The sequence below is a fragment of the Gymnoscopelus braueri genome (genome assembly GCF_963280865.1).
Source record: "Gymnoscopelus braueri genome assembly, chromosome: 15".
NCBI lineage: Eukaryota > Metazoa > Chordata > Actinopteri > Myctophiformes > Myctophidae > Gymnoscopelus > Gymnoscopelus braueri.
Window position 1 is genome coordinate 18513765 of NC_137620.1, and position 18448 is coordinate 18532212.

An 18448-nucleotide genomic window follows, 5' to 3' on the forward strand; every position below is an offset into this window, starting at 1 on the left:
CACACACGCACGCACGCACGCACGCACGCACGCACGCATGCACACACACGCACACACGCATGCACACACACACACACACGCATAACACAACACACACGCACGCACGCCTGCATGCGTTTTATAAACACTGGAACTGGAAGAGTCTGTATGTTTTTTAATCACCGTAAACTTTGTATTGTTGTGTTGTTGTTTTTGTCTTTGATATGGACCTTGAGTCTGAAATAAAAGTCTAAAATGTATGCTTGTCACTTGTTAATGATTCATTTGAATGTTCTCCGATAAGAAAGCTTTATTTACATAAAGTTACTGTAAGTGTCTGGCATGACTCCAACTTTATTATCGCTTGATCTCACTTCCCCGTTCCCCGTGTTTTTGTAAGTCTTCAACATTTTCTAAGAAGGAAGAAACTATCTGGCTAAACTCCAAGATAATTAATCAGTGCACTGTGCACACACACAGTAGACAGCACCTATAGATGCCAAACAAAAATGTTTTGAAACCTGCTCTGCATCTCTGTCTAAGATGCAACCTATCACAGTAGGAGTAGGCTAACTGTATCCTCCCACACTCATTGTTGCTGTGTCAATAGACACAATCTTTTGGAGGAGTGTAGTATTTTGAAAGAGGGAAGGGAGTGATGGTCCTTAAAGACAACTTCTAAATAAGCTGCACAGCCTCACAGTTACCTTTATACCAACAACAGGGTTTATTTCACCTCTTTACTCATCCAGAGGCTGTTATGGATCACAAATCGTGTTGTTTTTATCATCGCTTATGCTGCAGTCTAATATATCTGCTCACACTGCTGCCTGCTTCACTTACTGGTAGGTAAAAACCATATAGTATATATTATTAACTTTCTAATCTGTTGCCTGCTTCCATAACTAACAAAACACCACAGTATAAACATGAACTTTCTGTTTGTTTCATTATATGATTTATGTGTAATTAAGCTTGTGTTGATAGACATGATGTAGTCACTACTTTGTTGTTTGTATGTTTGTGACTTGTAGGAATTAAGATCTTTTGTTAAAACTTGTATTATTCAACTCAAACCCTTGTTGACAGGGATGCCCCAGGGGTCTATATTTGGGGCCTCCTTTTTTCCCTCTACACCAAATCTATTTGCCAAAAAGAACTGAACTACGAGCTTGTAATATACGCTGTAGCTATTTTTCGCTGAATGTTTGTCTATTATGACATGCCCAGAAAACAAACACCATGGGTTCATGTGCTTAAAGAATGTTTGACCCAAAGGAATACTAGCTGGTGTTGGTCTGTGTTTTATAAATGTTATACTTCTGTTCTGTACCGACATCATGCACAAGGCAGAAGCAGATAAACTGCAACAAAAGTTGAGTGTGTAACAAATGAATCAATGTTTGTGTTTTCCATAGCAGAGCCTCAAGTTGTGTGTCCCTCTAAGATCATCTTTGCAACACAAGGACAAGATGTCCTTCTACCCTGTCGACTGGAGCCTCAGTTCAGCATCGTCCGCATGACAGTGGAGTGGACGAAGCCAGGCCCGTCGGATCAGAACAGAAACCACGTTCACCTACGGCGAGACGGCCGAGAGGTTCTGGACATGAAGGATCCGTCTTACAGTGGAAGGACGTCGCTGTTTGCGGACGAGTTGGAGAATGGAAATGTCTCCCTGAAACTCTTCAGGGTGAGGTCGTCAGACGCTGGACAATACAGACTCTTCATTCCCAAACTGAGGAGTCACATGAAGGAAGCTGTTGTGCAGCTTATTGTTGGTGAGTCAGTTCTATTGTGGGTGAGTCAGTTCTAGGTTTTGGTCTGAATCCCATCCCTTCAACTGTAAAATGGCATGAACATTTCTGTGCCATTTTATACAAAGATATAAAGCAGATTTTTTTCAATTACTTTATTGAATGAAAGATTTTTCTTTATTTAAGTGTCATGCTTCCAAGGAAGCTCAGCCCATTATGTACTTACAGGACACTTCATTTGACATAGACAATGAACCGACATGACAATTCACAAACAATGATCAAACAAATAACCAACTAAAACACCCAAGCTTCATACATGGCAGATTACATAATTATAATAATGCAACCTAAAATACGACATTGGGCCTGTTACCTCACATCTTAACAGTTGACTAGACATGAACCTACTTGAAAAGCTGAGATTGTCTTCTACTCCAGGCTCTAGATGTGCCATCTTAAATACGTCATAATAACAAAGCTTGAATTCTATATGATGACTTTTATAGATACCTCAACACAGAAATTGGCTGAAAGTGGACAAGTGGAGAAGCAAATACAGATGAATGCAGATCGAAAACAACCTGAAAGACGAATTCAAGGTGAGACTTTTCAGCAAGTCTTTATCTCTCTGTCTCTCATACTGTGTTTTAATGAGCGTGATTCACCAAGACACTTTCATTGGATCACAGAACAGCGTAGATAGGGAGTGCTGTGTCATCTAGTGCACTGGTTCTCAAAGTGGGGTCCGGGGATCCCCAGGGGTCCTTGAGGGGGTTCCTGGCAAAATCATTGATGGTTAACCAAATGGACTCTTGCAGGTCTGTGACTCTGAGAGTGTACACATGGAATTAACACTAGGATTGCTTATCAAAGTAAGGGTCCTTGAAAGTAAAACGGCTGAGAATCACTGCTATAGAACCACCGTGTAAAAATCTTCTCTTACTGTACATGGGGAATTGGGGATCCCCCCTGGCATATATTTTGAAATTGGGGTACTTCGACACTAACTCTGGGGGAGCCCCGGATCAAACTGGGAACCTTCCTGTTCCCAAGTGGCCACTTAACCTCCTGAGCCACTGCTGCCCCATTTCTGTACCAACAAGTGGCGTTTCAAACATCTATAGCTCATAGTCAGACATATTTACCTTTGAGAACCCATCAAGAACTGCTGTACTGCTGTACATTGGTGTGTAAGCTACTGTAATACTCCTTGTTGTTGCATTCCACTGTTGCATTCCACAGAACAAAGCAGTGTTTCTATGCCTGGGACTTTGACTGTGCTCATAAATTATAACTCAGTATAATCACTCTGTCCGTGTTGTTTGTCTTTCAGGTGATAACTCCCAGGACCAGCCTCTCATTCACTCTCAACAGACAGCTGTTCCTCATTTTGTTATGCTTGTAGTCATAGTTGTAGGACTTGTAGGTGGAATTGTGCTTTCAGCTGTGATCACGTATTTCATAAAGAAGAAAAGATCTTTTAAAAAAGGTATGAAACAAAAAAAGAAAGCCTCTTAAAAGTGTCCCACAATGCTCTCCTAGGTACGATTGCATGTCTGTTCACATGGTTGGCATGGATGATCATCACTGACGTGTGCTTTCCTTTCATTACTTGCAGTGCCTGAATCTCCGGTGACCACAGCGGAAGATCTGGAGAAATTACCTTGTTAATTGAAAACTATACCCATAGGTGGAAAATACATAATTGGCTTCAATGAGACCATGCAACACATTAAAAGGAATTGTTCTAGAAATTACATTTAGACCAGTGGTTTTCAATCTTTTTTAGCTCAGGACACCCAAATAACCTTTTCATCCACGGCACCCCTGAATAACATGTTACTTTATAGCATATTATACATTTATTATATTACATCAAATTACAGTACGTACATTTGTAAATCTTTAGCCCTAAGATGCAGTATGTCACAAGGAAAACTTGAGTTTCCATTAGGACAGATTGAAAATAACTTTATACTTAACATTTAGTAACCCCTTGAACCCAGCATCCCTATTGGGGGTAACATTCACCAAAAATAGCCGATTTACAAGTTCACAACGAACGTGACGCGTCGTGAGCTTGTAATTCGGCCATTTTTGGCGAAGACATTGGTGTAGACTGTAGATTGAAAAAGAACGCACCAAGTACAGTGCAACTCAGGTCAGTTTGATTCAGTATAGAGGGTCTGTGGTTAAACTGAAGTGATATTGATAAATTAAAAATATTATCAAAGTATTCCGTCACGTCACCCTAGGATGCCACAGCACCCACTTTGAGAAACCCTGATTTATCTTAGATCTATGGCTGTCTACATGGGGGTGAAGGGACAACACATTCTATTTCTGACTAAAAACCCTGTTTTTGATAACTTTTAATAGTTACATTGAACACAAATATACTATGTAAAAAAAAATATGTTCATAATAGAATCTGTGCACAGTACATACATTCAAGATGCATCTAAACAATATGCTTGCCACAAAACGTTTCCGTCCGTCTGGCTTTCAGACGGCCTTAAATGTTTTGCGGCTGTAAAATCCCTCTTTCTTTTATTGCTATTTAACAAAAATTCCAAATTTTCAAAGATATTCATTAGTGAAAATAGCCGATCTACAGTCTGTAGATCTATTATTTTCACTTTCTTGTACAATTCTCTTTTGTGTCTCGAGCTGAGAAAAAAAAGCAATCCCTGCACCTCAAGCGCTTTGTGAAATCTAAATCCTCAATTGTGTATACAGTTGTGTATAGTGTATTATATGCTAGCAATAATTTGTAATATGAATTTTAAATATTCAAATACATTAAACATGTATTTCACGTTAATTACATTGTCCCAAACCATATGCTGTCAAGTGCACTAGTGTTTCCAATACACATGAATGTATTTTGTCATGCAAGTAGTTTGGGTTCAGACTTTCATACAGTAAAGGTCTTTGTATCAGCCACTAGAGCAGTAGTTCCCAAACCTTTTTAGCTCAAGACCCAAAAGAGAAAGTAGACATTTGCCCGGGACCCAAACTAGTGAAAATAGTGATTCTGGGGGGTAAGTCAAAGCTCAATACTGACATCCAGTGGTCATCTTATGTAGGCTATATTTGGTGCCATCTACTGTATGTTGTCTGAGAACATTGCACAACATTTTCTTGAAGGCAAAACATTTAGAATAGAACTTAGAATACAAACACTGTCCATGAGGTTGTCTATCAGCTCAGGTTGTTTCAATTATAACTTTGATCATAATCCTTACGTGTGTAATTAACTAACTGGATGTTTGCCAGGGTTTTCACATGTCTCCTATAACAACAATAAACTGTTGAAAAGCTCTATAACAGGATAACAGGACATATAGGGCTCTAGTTTTGCGCATTGCGGGTTCGAGTCCCGTTTCTGACGATCTTTGCTGCATGTCTCTCCCATCTCTCTCTCCCTGTTTCCTGTCCATCTCCACAGTACACTGTAAATAAAGGCAGAAAAGCCCCCAAAAATATCTTTAAAAATTGTTTTAAAAAGAAAAAAGGTGGGCCTCATTAAAAGTCATTAGCCTTAGGCAGTTTGTGTCTGGCTCAAACAATAAGACAGAAGCCCGTAATGTGCAAGAAATGTGGTGCTGGATCGGTCCAGCATTTGTGAGATTAGCCCCGGACAAAAAGACCAACAGACAGACAGACAGACCCTCTTGTAGACGTCTCGCCTCTTACAGATCCATGGAGCAAAAATCTAAAGCTATACAACAACCAGCAGAATGGTATTGTTGTGGTTGTGTGAAGCAGGCACTAAGCATATGAGGTGACGACCTTCAAAGGGGACCAGGACTTGGGGCAGAGTGCACCAGGCATAATTCTTTGAACCATTTGAAAGCATTTACACCATAAAACTAATATAAAACAAGCTGTTGTCTTGCTGTCATGTTGATGAATAGACAGAGTAATCTTGTACTTACCTGGCACAACATAGAACTGTGAATAAAAGAAAGATTGTAGTATAAATGCTTGAACCAAATAAAAACACACAGGTTTATTTTTTTTAGTAAGTTTCTCCATCATGAGAAAGCGTGAGGATGAGGTGGTGGTATAAAAAGTATACAGTATAGGCTACTGTACCATTTGCCTAGTCATCAGAGTGCCTGATTACACCATAGACGTTTGCATTGCCTAAAGGGAAACAAATTAGCATTATTGTGGTGCTTATCTTTGTTATTTCAAACTTAGTTTCAAAGTAGTTAATTATTCTGCAAATTAGGAAAACCAAACACAAAATGGGCAGACTTGAATGTACTTTCAAAGTTCTAAATTCATTACTGTATTTAATTACTCCAATTAGAACCAGTTGTCATTGAACTTGTCATTAATGTGCTCAAAAACTGACCGTGCTGCAGTGAGCAGTATGTATCTTCAAGAGCCCCTCTTTGATTGGTCCTCCCGTCTGCAGATGAGCCCCGATTGGTTCCCTGAGACTGAATGAGTCTGAAGTTAAAATGTAAATATATATTCAGCAGAAATTAAGTACGAAACGGGTACTGTACTGCTGGCATGTTGATGAACAGACAGAGAGCTAACACTGTACTTACCTGACATCTGGATCTGTCAATAAAGAAAAAAAGAACCATCAATCTTTAAACCTTTAAATTGCTATGCTATAGTATCCAGTATGTTTGTTCAGTGATTATAATCTAGATGTAATCCATCATAGTCGTATTCAGCAGTGATGTGATGTTGAGTTACTCTACCTCCCCTCTTGCTGTGTTTAGCTTCCTGCTTCACACGTACATCTTCTCTGTGTCTGTCTGTCCTACAGCCTGCAGATTGATTGATGGCGATAAGTTAATATATTTAGATTGACTTAGATTAATGGAATATAACATGACACACCACCTTCCCGTAGATTTACTGTATGCACTGTACATGCTAAGTTGGACATATAGTTATGCTCTGGACAAAATCACAGACAGATGGAGGGGAAGAATAAAGCCAGCGTGTTTCTTTCTTTTTACATAGGTGCTCGTCTCATAAATAACAAGGAACAGGTAGGCCTACATTACATTACATTACAGTCATTTAGCAGACGCTTTTATCCAAAGCGACTTACAATAAGTGCATTCAACATAGGTAGGGAACGAAACTACTAATCACCAGAAGTCTTAAGTGCATTTCCTGCCAAAACAAGCAACCAAGAGTATACCTAGCGCTAAGGTAAAAGTGCAATATATCAGCTACCTATTTTCTTAAACAGATGAGACAAAATAGCAAAATCAAATGAGCACGAGCTAAAACAAATAAGTGTATCGACTAAACAAGATCCAATAAAACAATAAAAAAATAAAACAAGAGTTCGTACGACTAGTTAACAACAAGTAGGCCAGGCAAAGATCACACCCTTGAGAATCTAAATGGTTGTGTGTGTGAACATCATTGACGTACCTCTGCATTTCTTCCAGACGCACAGCCCCAGAATCAGCAGAAAGATGGAGACTCCAGCCCACATCAGAGGGTAGACATATGGAGGCAGAGAGGAAGCGGGAGGGTCTGACGCAGAATGAAACACATATGCCTCTTAATCACACAATTTGACAGCTGTGAATCTCTTTCAAATGTCAAAACAATTCAATTCCTTCTCAGCAGATATATACAGATCATCATTTCGGCCCTGAGTAGGGCAGAAATACCACTGCAAATCAGACTGGATTTATTTATTTCTAGCCCTGCTAGGGTAGGTGTAGCAGAGTTTTTTTAAACTCTTAGTCCTGTAATTGGAGAATTATTTATTCTGCATCTTTGCATGACTTTCTCACCTCTCACATCCATCCAGCTCTCTGGTGACTCTCCATGGTCAGAGATGCTGCACTTGTAGAATCCTTCATCAGACTTGTAAACACTGTGGATGGTCATCTGTCCTGTAGACTCAGTCCTGATGAGGGATCCATCTTTGTAGAAATCAGCTGGCAGGTCAGAGGATGGTTTACCAGTAGTCTTGTATTTGGACCAGCAGCGCAGAGTGACATCACTTCCCTCCATCACAGGAAGTACAGGGGTCTCCAGGATCACATCTCCATCTAGAACCAACAGCAGGTTGAGTTATGAACATCTATAGAACCAACAGCAGGTTGACTTATCTGATGGTGGGTGGCTCCACAACCTACATGACATGTTGTCATCAACCAATAAAAATCATTCACGTGTACTTAAATTACTATAGGGTGAAAGAAATATATAACATACTAGGTATATATTTATAATTTCACCTTCAAAGCTGTGATTCTGTGGAATATAATTGCTGATATAAAGTATATCAGAATGACCTCAAGTGTGATGTTGCTTTTATACAACAGTTCTACTCTAAATAAATTGAGAACTCGACAAAAAAATACATGACTAAAATTAGCCACGACCACAATTTCATTCACTGGGACAGTTCATCATTGACAGTAAGGTTCATGCATTTATTAGATTAAAGTATTCAAATACTTTATTCTCCTTGTCTTTGTGAATTAATTAACAAAATAATCACCTGTCTGTCACATAACCTGGTAGATAATCCCAGGTTATCAATCATTTATGTTTCAACCTTCAAACATTATTCTTTATCAAGCGAACAGATGCCACTTGACTTGTCAAGGTTAGCACAGCAACACACTACCACTTGGCATAGCCAAAGTGTGACATCATGACTTGTCTTGAATGGGAGTTAACCTATATTTGTGTTAACAATGACAATATGTGAATTATCTCTATACCTATTACAATATAGTGATTAAATTGATATGATATAGATTGTACCAGAGATCATAATGTTGATAGACCGGCTGAGTTCTCCTGACTTGGACTCACACCAATAGACGCCATTGTCCCAACGATACAGGACCATGATACAGGACACTCCTACACAGAATCACAATGAAAAGAAAGAGGGATTTCAGTTACAAGCACTGTCTGTCTGTCTGTCTGTCTGTCTGTCTGTCCCTACTTACCTTCAGTGGTTCCCCATTCATAGTTGCAGGTTCCATTCCCCTTCTCACTGGTCTCTCGTTTCACAGACCACCCCATAATAGAGTGCCCTTCTTCTTCACAGCTCAGTGAGACGGACTCATATTGAAAGAATTGAGATCTTTCCGGACTGATTCTCAGAGACACTGGAAGAAGAAGAAGAAGAAGAAGAAGAAGAAGAAGAAGAAGAAGAAGAAGAAGAAGAAGAAGAAGATGAAGAAGAAGAAGAAGAAGAAGAAGAAGAAGAAGACAACAGAGAGAGACAGAGAGACAGAGAGACAGACAGACAAGAGAGACAGAGACATGAAGGGGGGATAAATAAATAAAGGACACAGAGATGAGAGACAGAGATACAACCTTAGAACACCAATCGCTATACCGACAGTGTTCTGAGAGGCTGTGTCACGGTGTCGTTGGGCAACTGCGAGCTCAGAACAAAAGACTGTAAAGACGGCAGCCAAAAAAAATGCCAAGGAACTGCCACAACTTCAAAACATTTACACCAATCACTATAAAAATAAAAACATTCAGGACACAAGCCAGGCCACCCATATAACATACTGTAGCATCAAATCACACACCACCTGTCTCAGTAACAGTTTTCTTTTACAGGCAGTCAGGTTGCTGAACAGCTGATGCACACACATAATGCATACACTGTGGTGTATGGTTGCTGTATAATATATAATGTTATGTTAGTGCACTGAAGATGTCTCACCATCTGTTTGAGCAGGTTCACAGCAGACGAGGAGATACAGAACTGTGGTGAGGGGGGAGGGGGGGTGGTACGAGTAGAGAGACAGAGAGAGAGACACACAAAGCAGAAATGAAAAAATATATGTAAATAGTTTTATATAGTAAAAATGTTATTAAATTGTCACGACAGTTTGTTTGACAGTTGTTTTCTAACATTCTCTCATATAAATAATAGTCGTGTTCAACGTATGTCGAGTAGAGACCACCCTCTGCTTATCACAGCCACTCCCTGTTCTCTAGCCACTCCCCATTCACAATCACCCGTAGGCCTATCCACTACACCTGCCTCCACTCACCACAGCCAATCCTTGTTGCAATCACCACAGTATAAATACACCTGCGATCTCTCTACTGACTTGTTTGTTCTGATTCACAACAGACCAAACATGGGCCATGAGTACTGCACTTGTAGATCGGCTATTTCTGTTATTCATTGCTTTCAAATTTGTCATCCTCTTCAACCCCAACTTCCTCCTTGATTCTCGCTCTTCTTCCGTCTGCCTCTATTTCTCTGGGAATCTAGGGGGGGCAGTGACGGAGCAGAGACGACTGACCGAGTCTCGCCCTACCTTGGGTTCCTCATCCCGTTCCACATTCATCTCATTACGTTTCAATAAATTGCTAAACTTAAGTAGTGGTGTGGTCTCTTACTAGTGAAAGTCTCCATTTGATCTTTTAGTTTGAGAACCTGATCTACAGTACGCCTGGCCTTCTGTAACTCTTGGTCTCTTCCCACAGTAAGCCTGACTGCCTCCCACACAACTCCAGCCTGGATTGAAGACAGCCTTGTTCTACAACAAGGACCGACTGTATGCTTGTTCTATGCAGCTTGAGAAGCTTGGACCTCTTTTCAATCAGAGATGTAGTTAATTTCCTCTGCTTAAGAAGCTTGTACCTCAGTTGTGAGTCTGTGACATTATTAAAGACACTAAGTTTTGCATTCAAACTACATCTCCTTGGTCTGTGTGTGCATCTCTGACTGCCTTGACATAAAGGACACAACCTTTAATTTGTTCAATCTCATACTTATCTCTGTACTCTTAGTACAGATAAAAGTCCTATCCTGTTTCACGCTTACTGCTGTTGCTGCTACAACTGAGTATACCTAGCGCTTTAATTCATACAGAAATGCACTGAAACCAGATGTATGCCCAGGCATTATACTGTATCTAAATCAATATATTATCTTTTCAAATCCAGGGCTATTCAATTTCATGTAAAGTTAATCACTTCAGCCCTCCATTCGGTTCAGTTCAATAGTTATTTTCATTTTATGGTTCAGTTAATTTATATATTGTTTTATGTAATTCATTTGAATAATCTTTCACTTGGCAAAGTACATTAATCATAGTTAAATATTAAATTATTTAATTCTCCTGCACCCCACTTTACAGTCCACAGAAAAAATGTGACAATAAACCAAACCAAGGCACCAGGGGGCATGCACTTCCTCATTGACCACTTTACTGTATATCTTTACAGTTCACCTGCTTACCTTCTAAGTGTGTTTGCATGGTACTGTTTCCCCTCAGACTTCCTGTTTCTCAAAGCTCAATTCTCTATTTCTTGTAACTCACACCACTGTCTTTATTCTCATAATCACTTGCCCTATTTATGTTATTTTCTCTCTTGATGCTCTCTCTCTCTGTCTCTGCGTGATGTCTTTGTCTTTCTCTCTCTCTCTCTCCCTCTCTGTCTCTCTCTCTGTCTCTCTCTCGCACGCACGCACGCACTCCACATAATGGGGCTGCTGAACCCTTAATCCAAAAATTCAAATTTTCTTATTAACCTTTATTTAGGGTAGGTTGACTGAGCACAAACATGCATGTGTTTTTAGTGATATGAACATCAGTAAAGCCCAATAGAAGACAGAGGGTGTCAATCTATTGGAAGTTCATCCACAACACCAGACCAGTAGCTTTGTATCTCCACACAGACAGGACCAGAATCAATGGATAGAGGTTATTGTCAGGGATCGACACGCCCAAAAGCTCAAGAAAATGGGTTGAACCTGATCTGCTTTTTATTCGTGTTTTTTTCTATTAATTTGGTCATTAAGGTCCACTGAATGAGAGGCCTGCTCTGTCGGAATCATCGCGAAAAAATAACATTTTGGACATTTTTGTATAATGAAGCCTTTATTTTTTGACTGTGATGTGAACATTTTTTTTATTTCTTAAAGTAGGTTGTGTAGGCTGTCAATAAATGCATCCCAGATACACAGACACAGAAGTTAAGAAATACACTCACAAAACCTTTCCAAATGATTTATAGTCATTTATTGTACAAAAACATACACCCGTTTTTGCATTCTTTCCATTCTTTTTATCTTTACTTCAATAGTAATCAACTTTGCCATGGGTTATGACATCAGCCAATGTGTCATTCTTTTTAGCAATCTTTAGGCCTCTCAAATTTTGGGTGACTGGATCCCTGACCATTACAAGTTTCACAAAGGGCCAGAATCAGGCAACCGCCTCAAGAACCTCTGGGGGTCCCCGGACCCCACTTTGAGAACCACTGGGATAGAGGCTACCAGTTTTCACACAGGACCACAAACAATGGTTGTAAGTATCAGTTTCAATCACAACACACATGAACCTACTTGAACACTATTGGTGTCCATGTTCTGGGCATATCATAAATGCCAAAACATTCAGCAAAAATAGCAGATCTACAAGCTCACAACCCATCGCAACGCGACACCTTTAGATTGTAGAGCTTGTAGATTGTCTATTATCGATGAAGTGATTTTGTGTAGAGGGCAAAAAGGAGGGGGCCAAGTATAGAGCCCTGGGGGAACGTGGTCAACTGAGTAAAGTATAGGGTTTAGTGGTTAAGACAAAAAGGTGATGCATTGAAGAACAGATGTTACACTGTGTGTGTGTGTGTGTGTGTGTGTGTGTGTGTGTGTGTGTGTGTGTGTGTGTGTGTGTGTGTGTGTGTGTGTGTGTGTGTGTGTGTGTGTGTGTGTAATAATAATCATATGTTGTATTTTAAAGAGCCTTTCCAGTCACTCAAGCACACGTTCATAGTAAAAAATAAATCATTACATATTAATAGATTAAATCACTGCTGCAAAGGAGAAAATTACAATCGAATCTGGCCTTCAATTATGTCTCCTAACTTTGTTAACCAACCCTTGATTATGCCAAGCTTTAAAACCCATGGGTCCTGACAGACTGGCAGAAAGTTTAGTCTATTCACAGCAGGGATGAGAGGGGATTTTAGCTGTGAGCATTTATGATACGGATAGACCTCCAGGCTTTAAGCACAGAACCAGTCAGAACCAGTGGTTTATCCATTTTCAACCTGGAATTCCAGATAAAACACTAAACTTGTCCCTCAAGCACTAACCATGGGATTTATGTCTCATTAAATACATTTATGAAAATGAGTGGAAAACAAATAAAAAGTATTCTCTTATGCTTTGCATCGGCTAAATGAAGTTTAATGGCTAAAGTAATCTAAAATAAGATTGAAATAAAGTACTCACATGATGTGATACAGGTTGGTGCCAAATCCATGCTGACAAACTGACTGAAACTGTAACAGCTACAGTATGTGGTTTGACATAATATATACCCCTCTGCTTATTGTTGGCTGAAGCGTCCATTTCCTGTTTGGTAAGACGCACACGCACGCACAAACACACGCACAAACACACACACACACACACACACACACACACACACACACACACACAGCTACCCAAATGAAAACAGACACATGGAACATAAAACCAAAAGTTAAAACCATGTATCGATAACACATGCACCTACTGTGTGCAAACACACACACACACACACGCACGCACACACACACACACACACACACACACACACACACACACACACACACACACACACACACACACACACACACACACACACACACACACACACACACACACACACACACACACACACACACACACACACACACACACAATGGGGGAGGGGGTGGACATTCTACATGAACTCATGTACCATTATACATGAACCCGCCAATGTATTATTCTTACAATAACTGTTAATTCTACAGTTCAACTATATGAGTAATTATGAAATGCTTGAAAACATCTTAACCCTATTGGAATAGTCTATTTTTCTCACATTTCAGACACATCTTCATCAGAAAATGTATTTTAGAGGAAAATATAAAAATGTTTAGTTCTAGAAAAATTTAAACTGGTTAATCAAAATCCAAAAGGGTTCACATACTTTCAAGTATGACTGCCAAGTAGTCTAAAGGCCAGTAGTGTTTGCAGACAGTTCTCTGGCCTACCAGGCCCTAAGAGTGGGACCCTGCAATGTCATAATGAAACTAACACAGGCTGCATTAAAGCATCAGAAGCAAACACTACTAGACTGCATGTTTTTGTGGTTCATAATCATAACCCCTGCTTCCATTCTTGGCTAGATATAGCTTGGAAAATATATTTTGTATCTCGATGGTTTTTGTCTTTACGATTATTGCTTATTGTGACTTTGATTATCAAGTTGATAAGATCAAACAGCTGGAGTTAGTTTGCACCAGAACTGTTGAAAGAGATTGGCTCTGGCTTGCCCTACTTCTTTATGTGGTAAAATGCACATACAACTGACTCTCGTCGACCTTTTTCAAGTTACTTGGCATGGAGGCAACACGCTGTATTTGTGGTGAAGATATAACCACTACGTGATCAGAGGCCTACAGTACATCTATACAATGATGTTATTGTCTAGCTACGTATTAATACTATTATGCGATCATGGAGGAGCAATGTGCCACCTCTAGTTATCATAGTGGAGCAATTGCAATTGCTATCGCCAGTGAGTAGGACTGTCCTAAACTAAGAGAGGTCTGGTTGAAAAGAAAACACACCCTTTTTCCTCAAGCAGTCCATTAGTCAATTTATTTTCTCCCCTTATGCATGGAACTTGCAGGCTGCATTATTGGGCTATGACAGACAAAGGACACTAGAGGGAACCAGAGGTCAATAAATAATTCACAAGCTTATGAGAGGCCCTTTTGTTTAATGTGGGATATATTTGTTTTTCATTATTAAGATGTATATTTATTTGTATAAGCTCATCAGAGCACTACTTTCCCTACCCGCCTGCCTCCTTTGCCAAATGGAAATGGAAAAGAAAAGGGACATATCAAAATACATTTTATTTCACAGTTATGTAACAGTACAGTGGATTCCAGTGCATTTAAAATAAAGCTGGTTTTGAATGAGAAACATTTCCATTATACATTAGAGGGAAATATTATACCAAGTGCAGTCTATAAAATATGTACAACTAGCTACTTCCTCTTTGTGATGTCATCACTGTGCAATTCCATTCTGATACATGTACTGTACAGCCACCCTTTCAGAAGTCATTTTAATTCATTTACATATAATTACATATAAAAACAATTCATATTGATGTCTAGATATGTATTAGTATATAAATAAATGACGTTTTCCTACATTTAACAATAGAACATGACAGTGAACAGCACAGATAGCTTGTGAAGATTTGGACAACTTGCACTGCGTAGGTTAAGGTAGTGGTTCTCAACCTGTGGGTCATGATTTTGGGGTGTCCCCAGATGATTTGATTCATGTGCAACAGTAAACATACAGTGTAACTTAAGTGTACGGTATACAGGGTATACCAAAAAAATATCTTCTCACGTATTAGAAGGACAATATCAGTCACCAGAACCAAGGACGGGTGTTTCCGATTAATCTAACTGGTGCTCCCAAAAGCCTGAGTAGACGATAAAATGACCCACAATCTTTTTAAAGTGAAATATCCCTTTAAGACCTTTTAAATACTTCTAAAGAAACAAAAAAGAAAAAGACAATTACTGCATCAAAAGTAATCAACATACTATAAAACAATAGTCAAAACATTGGCCAAATTGTGAAATATTATCTAAGAAAGAGGCAAACACTTTGAAAATAGTCAGTCTGTTGCGAGGCATTGTGAGCAATGAGCATGTAGACCAGCTATTTTGTATTTTCACAGCATTTATATATGTGGAAACAAGTCAAAATGTAATGCTTCAACTCCTAGAATTCCTGCTTGTCAGGGTGGGGGTCCCCAGTTCAAATATGATTGTAAAAAACGGGGATAGACCACCGCGCTGGTTGATATACCGACAATAAGGCTCTTCGACCTACTTACTGTACTTCTTCCCCTTTTCCCCCCGTTTGTGCTACATTTCAACAGGCCACCAGTTTGACACCTCTGGCTTAGAACTGCTGGTTGAGTTGGCCATGTCCAGTATTGACTGTTCGTTCAGCAGGTATGCTTGTTTTGGCAGATGCTGCTTTTATAATTTTGACAGTACTGCTCTCGATATTACAAAGATAAATAAACAATGACCTAATCAGTGTCATCAGTGCATATGAGGATGGCTTCTTCTTCTAGTCTTTCCTGTCTCCTAACATTGGACCCTTTTCCATGTCATCGACAGTCTCTTCGCTTCCATTCACTGTAACAGAGGACAACATTGACCACATGAATAAGTCCTGTATCTGCTCTTTATGAGACTCATATGATCGTGCATGTTTTCACGAAAGAAAAAAAAGTAGCAGACAAAAGTAGCAGATACAAAAGAAAAATAGAGAAAGTGGTTTAATTGTTTTCAGTGAATGCTGTCTTTACATTAACCACAATGAACTGCAGTAACACAGATCACATCATGTTTCTAGTTTCTCTGGATCTGAGTTATATCATTTAGTAGTTCTGTCAATTCCCTTTGTGCTGTAGTCCTGTGTCATCACTGAGGGGTAGGGGTAGACGGTAGACGAGTACGTGTCCCCTCCGATACACGTGACCGTTGCCAGTCTGCTTATTTTCACCTGACAAATATCACCAGGAGGATGTAACGTGTGCTGAGGAAAACGCTATTCGTCTCAGTTCAGCTTCTCACTGAACAGGTGGCCTGGCCAACCTGTAGGAGTTGCTAGTGCAGCGACAGAGACACCCTCCCCGCCCAACTTCCCTCTTGCAAACACGGCCAAATGCTTTTGCTGGAAAGCCCAGCCAAGTTGGATACACTGCAGAGGATTAAAACGCCTTTCTGCGGTGGTGGGTATGAACTTATCTGACATGTTGCATGAACTGAATAACAGCTAAGTTAAAAGTGTCTTAATAGCATGTCATTTAAGGACAATTAAAGTTTATTGTCCCGCCGTGTGTGAGCATGGCCCCTAGCCAAGCTAACATTGGTCAAGCTCCACGTGACACGTGTCAATATGTTGACACCAATGCCTTTGATTGGCTAGAGGGACGCATGACGAAATAAAATCCTATAAATAGGTGTGTCACTTCAAAAAGCCGTTTACGTTTTTTGAAGTGAGGTAAGACAGGATCAATCAGCCTTGAATGGAACAGTACCTTCCAGTCCAAATTACGTAAAAATTAGAACATTCCTAGAGAACTATGGTTAAAGATAGGGTAGGTGATTTCATTTGATTAAAATAGCACGGGTCTGCTGGCGGAGACTTGTGCTCCGAGGAGCACATTTTCTAGTTTAACACTGAGAAAGGAAGGTTGAGTACTTACCAGCCTCGTCTTGTCTGTTGCATTGCCTATTACGCCAGAGCCGATAGGGAATATAACAGACAATTGCCAAGCCAATGACACTGCCAATGACACTGCCAATGACAATGGGGAGGACAGCAACACTGGTGGGTTGAGTGGAATTAACTTTGCCAGTGGGTTGAGTGGAATTATGATCTGAAATTACAGAAGAAATGGCAGTTACATATAAGTCTGTTCCAGTTACAATTAGGACTTTGGACTCACTTTTGCCGATTTCACATTTATTCGGATCCTTTGCAATTCCTGTTTAGCCAAAGAGTCTACTATTAACAATAGCTTGAGAGTATGAAGAACTGATGGAGGCTTTGACGGATCTTCTGTCTCACTTGCTCACATCTTGTGAGCGATGGAAACGTTCATTACCTGGGATGACACTGCGTATCTCAACAGTGTGGTTGATGTGTGGTAGGTGAACTCTGCAGGTCACGTCCCCTGCTCCCCTCACCGTCACGTTCCTCTGGACAGCGTAGCAGTGGCTGGAACCTCTGACTGTCACTGAGCGTTCAGCAGGGAGTAGGTTTCCCTCACTGTCCAGCCAAGACACCTCAGGTTCTGGATACCAGCACCCGGAATCACATGTCAAAGCAAAGCTGTCGTCTTTTGGTCCAATTGAGATCACTGGCTGAGATACAGCCCCTGCAAAAAAAAATAAACCCAACCAATCAATCAAAGATTCTTGAAAAAAAAATAAACAAAACAAAAAACTGTTTAAAGCCAACTTCCCATCAACGTTTTGAAGACTAAACCTTACCAACTAGGAGCTGGATCAAACTGCTGCTGCGCAGGTTTGTAACAAAGCACTTGAACATCCCCTCGTCTAAGGGCTGCACACTGGACAGCTTCAGTGAGATGTTACCATGAGGCAGCTCCTCTGCAAACAGGGACGTCCTCTATTGGTACAGCGGGTTCAGAGAGTGGGAAATCTCATGCCCCTGTTGTCGGACGTGCGCGTACACTGGCTTCAGGTCGGGTCTCGACCACTCCACCGTCATCTTGTCCGCCCTACGAGGCGGCTCAATTTGGCAAGGAAGGGTCACGTCCTCCCCTGCTTTGGCCAGGATGGCCTGGGAGGGGCCGATCACCTGATGGTCTCCTTAAAACAAAAACAAAACCAGAATCAGAATCAGCTTTACTGTCACATCACAGTTTTACAGGTGTAAAACACAGTGGGTGAAATTCGTTTTTGTGCAAGCTCCATCGTTTTTGATGTTTCCAGTAAGAAAAATGATAACGGCCTATTATAGTGTAGTGATATTAATCCTTAATTTGTCATCTTTATTTACATGTATGCTGTTTTTCTGGTCCAAAGATGCTAAGTATGTTACTTAGCCCTCCAAGACCCGCAGTTGTAATATTACAACATTTGTATTTTATCAAAAACATGGT

The 18448-nt window shown here is 40.2% G+C and overlaps 2 protein-coding genes across 4 annotated transcripts; one reads left to right on the top strand and one right to left on the bottom strand.

The window, feature by feature from the left end:
* The first annotated feature begins 580 nt into the window (after window positions 1-580).
* LOC308102323 (myelin-oligodendrocyte glycoprotein-like) lies at window positions 581-4560 on the top strand. Of its 3 annotated transcripts, XR_013934641.1 has the most exons (6): window positions 581-824; window positions 1398-1757; window positions 2243-2335; window positions 3070-3225; window positions 3355-3679; window positions 4034-4560. XR_013934641.1 is itself a non-coding variant. In XM_080451983.1 (5 exons), the coding sequence occupies exons 1-5, from the start codon at window positions 740-742 to the stop codon at window positions 3405-3407; spliced, it is 747 nt and encodes a 248-aa protein (XP_080308109.1). In that variant the 5' UTR covers window positions 581-739; the 3' UTR covers window positions 3408-4560. The 3 variants fall into 3 exon arrangements, 2 of the variants coding, with proteins under 2 accessions (XP_080308109.1, XP_080308110.1); XM_080451983.1 differs by having other exon boundaries at window positions 3355-4560; XM_080451984.1 differs by having other exon boundaries at window positions 1401-1757; window positions 3355-4560.
* Window positions 4561-4712: 152 nt separating this feature from the next.
* On the bottom strand, window positions 4713-13020 carry LOC308102322 (Fc receptor-like protein 5). The gene is made up of 11 exons (XM_080451982.1): window positions 12970-13020; window positions 9436-9477; window positions 8702-8863; window positions 8511-8612; window positions 7526-7786; window positions 7155-7259; window positions 6464-6532; window positions 6103-6317; window positions 5838-5888; window positions 5678-5693; window positions 4713-5191 (listed from the first exon to the last, which is right to left on the bottom strand). Exons 1-8 carry the CDS (start codon window positions 12998-13000, stop codon window positions 6301-6303), a joined length of 789 nt encoding a protein of 262 aa, XP_080308108.1. The 5' UTR covers window positions 13001-13020; the 3' UTR covers window positions 4713-5191; window positions 5678-5693; window positions 5838-5888; window positions 6103-6300.
* Between the last annotated feature and the right edge of the window lie 5428 nt (window positions 13021-18448).

Excerpts from the sequence above, each read along its gene's own strand:
- LOC308102323 (XM_080451983.1), top strand. The coding sequence starts at position 740 with ATGGATCACAAATCGTGTTGTTTTTATCATCGCTTATGCTGCAGTCTA. Across the intron at positions 1,758-2,242 it reads TGTTGTGCAGCTTATTGTTG|ATACCTCAACACAGAAATTG; the intron begins GTGAGTCAGTTC and ends TGACTTTTATAG. Across the intron at positions 3,226-3,354 it reads GAAAAGATCTTTTAAAAAAG|TGCCTGAATCTCCGGTGACC; the intron begins GTATGAAACAAA and ends CATTACTTGCAG.
- LOC308102322 (XM_080451982.1), bottom strand. The coding sequence starts at position 13,000 with ATGGATTTGGCACCAACCTGTATCACATCAT. Across the intron at positions 9,478-12,969 it reads ACCAACCTGTATCACATCAT|TTCTGTATCTCCTCGTCTGC; the intron begins GTGAGTACTTTA and ends CCCTCACCACAG. Across the intron at positions 7,787-8,510 it reads TATCAACATTATGATCTCTG|ATGGAGATGTGATCCTGGAG; the intron begins GTACAATCTATA and ends TGTTGGTTCTAG.